The following is a 5,141-nucleotide window of genomic DNA, read 5'->3' on the forward strand; positions in this document are numbered from 1 at the left end:
GGGGTGAAAAGTAGCTGTTTAGGTCCCTCCTGGGCAGGGACAGAACTGAAACCTTGTTCCTTTTGCGGTTGGGGCGGAGGCAGCGCCCGCGGAGTTTTCAGTGACAAGTTTCACCACCGAGTGCTGATTAGAGGAAATACTGCAACTGTCGTTAACCCTTTCCAGCGGGGTGGCACACGGGACAGCAGGGTGGCACAGGGGGCACACAGCTCACCCTCCTGCCCGCTCCAGCCACTCTCCTGTCTGTCCTGGTGTCCCGGCAGCTCCCGGGGCCAGAGGGGCCCGTGCCGTGCCCTACTGCTGGCTGGGCAAAGGTCCTGCTCCGACCTCTGTCCCCGGCCCCACCCGCGCCCGGCCATGGAGCTGCCGGGGGCCCTGAGCCCCCCGTGGTGGCTCCTGCTGCTCCTGCCCTCGGGGCTGCTCCTCTGGGCCAGGCGCAGACCCCCCTGGGACCCCCGCAAGTGTCCCACCGACCTGACGGGCAAGACGGTGATTGTCACCGGAGCCAACAGCGGTGAGCGGGGACGGGACATGTGTGTGGGTGACACGGAGCTGTGGGGTGTCCTGTGGAGAACATGGGTGTCCCTTCTCCAGCCCTGGAGCCCAGCCCCTGCCTTGGGGCTGCAAACGGCTGTGGGAGCAGCCGGTGGCTGGTCCCTGGGAACCCACAATGGGATCCCCATGCCCCGTGCCCATGGCACCTCATGCCGGGTGGGTACTCCTCGTGCCCCCTGCCCACTCTTGGTGTCCAGACTCTGTCCTGGCTGCGTTAATGACTGGCAGCCAAGGTCACCCCACTGCCGGCCACCACGGCCACCCTGTCACACCAGGGAGGGGGTCACTGCTCCCACCTGTGTCCCACTGCTGAGCACGGGGTCGGGCTGGCACAGCCGAGGACACTGGGACCCCCAGGTTGGGACTGGGGTGTCCCCATGTGCCCAGGGACAGGGTGGCCCCATGTGTGTGCTCAGCTCCATTCCCACCCCAGTGCCCGTGGCTTCCCGCTGTGCCAGAGCACTGACACAGAGCTGTGTGGGCACTGGGCTGGGGGGGTTTGGGGCCCGCAGCAGGGGCTGCCCAGACCCTGGGGACAGCAGGTGACCCCCGGGGACCCCTCGCCGTGGGGGCCCGGCGGGGATCAGCCCGGCCCGCTCCGTGTGCCGCAGGCATCGGCAAGTGCGTGGCCATGGACCTGGCGCGCCGGAACGCCCGCACCATCCTGGCGTGCCGGAGCCGGGAGCGGGGCCAGGCGGCGGTGGAGGAGATCCGGGCGGCCACCGGGAACCCGGCGGTGGTGCTGCGACTGCTGGACACGGGCTCGCTGGCCTCGGTGCGCGCCTTCGCCCGCGCCGTGCTGCGGGAGGAGCCGCGGCTCGACGTGCTGGTCAACAACGCCGGTGTCACCGGTACGGCCCCGCGACCCCCGGGGGTCCAGCGCCCCGCCCCTTTTGTGCTGCCCACACAGTGCCCACCCCCCTTTTCCAGGGCTGCCCTTCACCATCACTTCCGAGCGGCTGGAGCAAACCTTCACCACCAACTACCTGGGCCCGTTCCTGCTCACCAACCTGCTGCTGGGTGTGTGGGGGGCCGGGGGGCTCTGGGGTGCCCTCCCCTCTCACACCATTCCTGCTCCCCCCCTGCTGCTGGGTGAGCACAGGGGCGTGGGGGATCCCGGGCCCCCTCCCCGCTCACCCCCTGCTCCTCACAGACCTGCTGAAGGCCTCGGCGCCCTCGCGGGTGGTCAATGTCTCGTCGTTCCGGCACAGCGTGGGCACGGCTGACAGCAGGTTCCTCACGGGGCAGCGGCACCCGGGTGGGTACGACGCTGCCTACAGCAGCACCAAGCTGATGAACCTGCTCTTCACCGCGGAGCTGGCGCGGCGTCTGCGCGGCACAGGTGGGTGCCAGGCTCGGCCGTGCCATGGGGCACCCCCAAGGGCCACCCCCATCCCAACCCCTCTGTGCTGTTGTGCCACGGCCCAGGGGCTGCCGATGGTGCTGGGGGGTCTCACCCCAGTCGGAGACTCCCCAGAACATGCGTGGGCAGCAGAACCCTGGTCAGGGTGGCCCTGGTGCCAGGCACGGGGGAGGCCCTGCTCCGAGGGCGGGCTGGGGGTTCTCCCACCGTTCCCTGTGATGCCCTGGTGTGGCACTGACGCTGAGGCCTGGCAGGGGTGACGGCCAACGCGCTGAGCCCCGGCGTGGTGAGCACCAGCATCATGCGCCACTTCAGCTGGGCCGTGCGGGCGCTCTTCGTGCTCCTGCGCCCCTTCGTGAAGGTGAGCGGGGCCGGGTCCTGCCCGGCCCGGGGCAGAGGGTGGGCAGGGGCTGCAGGACCCCCCTGACCCCCGTGCCCCGCAGTCGGCCGAGCAGGGCGCTGCCAGCACCATCTTCTGCGCCGTGTCGGAGGAGGCCGAGGGCATCAGTGGGAAGTACTTCGACAGCTCGTGCCGGCTGGCGCTGCCCTCGGCGCCCGCCCGCGACGCCGCGCTGGCACGGAAGCTCTGGGAGGCGTCGGAGCAGCTGACGGGGCTCACGGAGGGACCCCGGGGCTGAGCCCTCGGGACGTGGCCACACAGGGAGACCCTCAGGGTGGGCAGGGAGACAGGATCACCCCTCCGGTTGCCGTGTGCCCCCCCGTGCCACCCAAGGGATGACACAGCGCCGGCCAGGTGGGACTGTGACCCTTTATTAAAGCCCCCAGTGCCGTCACTCCCAGGTGATGTCCAGGTCCAGGCGCTGCCTCCGCACAAACTGCAGGAACCCGTCGTAGTCGCGCCGGTGGATGTCGGGGCAGCGGGACAGGTCCAGGCGCCGCAGGGGCCCCTCGGAGCCCAGCAGGTGCCACACGGTGTGGGGGGACACTTGGCTTCCAGCCAGCGAGAGCTCCTGCAGCTCCCCCAGCTCCGGCTCCAGCACCGAGTCCAGCGGGAAGGGCAGGGCGAGCAGGCGCAGGCTCTGCAGCCGCGGGGCCCGGCTCAGCACCGAGGCCAGCGTGGAGCCCAGCACCGGCACGTGAGCGGCTGGCACGGGCCCGGCCAGGGCCAGCGAGAAGCTCTGGAGCTGGGGCAGCCCCTGGGGCAGCAGGTCGGTGGCCCAGCGGGGTGGCAGGGCGGGGGGCTCGGCAGGGGCGTGGGGGTCCGGAGGAACGTGCAGCTCGGTGCTGAAACTCTGCAGGCCGGGGCAGCTGGCGAGCAGGGCGGGCAGCGACAGCGGGTCGGGGCAGCTGAAGCCGTGCAGGGTCAGGGCGTGCAGGCGGGTGCCCAGGGCCTCTGCCAGCGGCAGCACCTCTGCCAGTGCCCGGCCACGCTGCCCGGCACAGCCCAGCGTCAGCCGGGACAGGCACTCCCAGCCCGGCAGCTCCCGCAGCCCCGCGGGGCCGGGCCCGTCCCCCAGCCACACGCTGAGCTCCTCGGCCCGGGGACACACGGCGTGGACGGTGCCCAGGGCGTCCTCTTCCAGCTCCTCGAGCTGCCGCAGGGGCAGGGTGAGCGGGGGCCCCCCCGGCGCCGCCCCCCGGCCCCGCGCCAGCTCCCGCAGCGCCGGGAAGCCCTCGGGGTCGGCGGTGCCGTCCAGCCGCCCCCCGTGGAGCAGGCGCAGCGCGTCCGGCAGGGCCCCGTGTGCCAGCACGTCCAGGTGCGGCAGGGCCAGCAGCAGGAAGGCCACGGCGGCCACCGCGTCCCCGTCGGGCTCCAGGTCGCGGGCCAGCAGCACGCGCAGCGCGGGGCAGCCGGGGGTCCGGGCCACGGGGTCGTAGCCCAGGTGCCGCAGGGCGCGCGGGGTCACCTTCCTGCAGCCGGACACGTCGAGCTCCCGCAGGAGGCGGCAGCAGGAGCCCACGGCCGACAGCACCTGCACGTTGGCCTGCGTGTGTGCCAGCCCCAGGCGGCTCAGCCGGGGCAGCCCCTCGGCCACGTCCACCAGCACGGCCGGGGAGAGCCGCCCGCAGCCCCCCAGGTCCAGGGAGCTCAGGCCCTGCAGTCACACGGGGAGACCCTCAGCGGGGCGGGCAGGGGGGTGTGGATCCCCCATACCCACCCGTGGTGGGTGGGCACCCCCTGCCCCACAGAGGGTGGGCACCCCAAGATACCAAGCAAGATCTGGGACCCCCACCCACTGCCCCTTTCCCACGGACCCTGGCACCCCCAGCCCCACTTCCCCGGCCCCATGGTGGGTGGGCATCCCCAGTGTCACAGAGGATGGGCCCCACTCTCCCAATCCCACGGAGCACAGCACCCCCAGCCCCACGGAAGGTGGGCTTCCCCAGCCCCATGGACCATGGCACCCCCAGCCCCACGGAAGGTGGGCTTCCCCAGCCCCATGGACCATGGCACCCCCAGCCCCATGGAAGGTGGGCTTCCCCAGCTCCATGGACCATGGCACCCCAGCCCCTCTCCCCCATCCCCGCAGAGAGTGGCACCCCGAGCCCCAAGGCCCGTGACAGCCCCCCAGGGAAGCTGTGCCCCCGCTGCCCCGTGCCCACCTGGCAGCGCAGGACGATGAGGTGCCCCAGGGCGTTGTTGGCCAGGGAGGGGCAGTGCCGCAGGCTGAGCTGGCGCAGGTGAGGCAGCAGCAGCAGGTGCAGCGCCGCGCGCGACAGGCGCCGGCTCGTCCCCAGCAGCCGCAGCAGCTCCTGCACCAGCCCGCAGGCTGGGGGCACGGCTCAGTGGGGCACCCACCCACCAGGGCAACGGGGGCCAGCAGGGCTCGGCACCCCCATTCACCCCACACAAGGGTCAGCGGTGCCCGGCACCTCCACCCGCCCCACATCGTGGTCTCAGGGCCCTGGCACGGCCACCCACCCACCTGGGGGTCAGCGATACCCCTCCACCCATCTGGGGGTCCCAGGGCCCTGGCACCACCTCCTGCCCAGCATGGGGGGCTCAGGGACCCTGGCACACCCCCTCCCCTCCCCTGGGGGTCCCAGGGCTCACCCAGGTCGTTGAAGGGGCCCACGAGGAAGCGGAACTCGTACTCGTCCAGGTAGTTGTCACTGTAGTCCTTGGCCCAGAAGCTCTGCATGTGCTGGGCCAGGCTCTGCAGGCACAGCGAGGCCAGCGTGGGCACTGCCCGCCGACGGGGCATCCCTGGGGCGGCACAGGGATGGGGACAGTCAGGGATCAGCCACTGTGGGCACTGCC

At 72.1% G+C, this 5,141-nt stretch overlaps 2 protein-coding genes across 2 annotated transcripts in view; one reads left to right on the plus strand and one right to left on the minus strand.

The window, feature by feature from the left end:
• The first annotated feature begins 290 nt into the window (after window positions 1-290).
• LOC113941300 (retinol dehydrogenase 12-like) lies at window positions 291-2,712 on the plus strand. Its single transcript, XM_027632463.1, has 6 exons — window positions 291-514; window positions 1,167-1,406; window positions 1,486-1,575; window positions 1,709-1,897; window positions 2,173-2,279; window positions 2,362-2,712. Exons 1-6 carry the CDS (start codon window positions 358-360, stop codon window positions 2,554-2,556), a joined length of 978 nt encoding a protein of 325 aa, XP_027488264.1. The 5' UTR covers window positions 291-357; the 3' UTR covers window positions 2,557-2,712.
• The window catches only part of LOC113941299, a 2,959-nt gene continuing 491 nt past the window's right edge, over window positions 2,674-5,141 (minus strand). The window contains exons 2-4 of the mRNA XM_027632462.1: window positions 4,935-5,087; window positions 4,484-4,650; window positions 2,674-3,975 (exon numbers count right to left, since the gene is read on the minus strand). Coding sequence (XP_027488263.1) covers window positions 2,710-3,975; window positions 4,484-4,650; window positions 4,935-5,085 — 1,584 coding nt within the window. The 5' untranslated portion in view covers window positions 5,086-5,087 and the 3' untranslated portion in view covers window positions 2,674-2,709. The remainder of the gene's footprint in view (window positions 3,976-4,483; window positions 4,651-4,934; window positions 5,088-5,141) is intronic.

The sequence above is a fragment of the Corapipo altera genome, unplaced genomic scaffold (genome assembly GCF_003945725.1).
Source record: "Corapipo altera isolate COAL_440 unplaced genomic scaffold, ASM394572v1 58898, whole genome shotgun sequence".
Lineage (NCBI taxonomy): Eukaryota > Metazoa > Chordata > Aves > Passeriformes > Pipridae > Corapipo > Corapipo altera.

Bases quoted from the DNA above. Each gene is read 5' to 3' on its own strand.
- LOC113941300 (XM_027632463.1), top strand. From the start codon at position 358: ATGGAGCTGCCGGGGGCCCTGAGCCCCCCGTGGTGGCTCCTGCTGCTC. The intron at 1,576-1,708 runs GTGTGTGGGGGG...TGCTCCTCACAG, and splicing joins GCTCACCAACCTGCTGCTGG to ACCTGCTGAAGGCCTCGGCG. The intron at 2,280-2,361 runs GTGAGCGGGGCC...CGTGCCCCGCAG, and splicing joins TCCTGCGCCCCTTCGTGAAG to TCGGCCGAGCAGGGCGCTGC.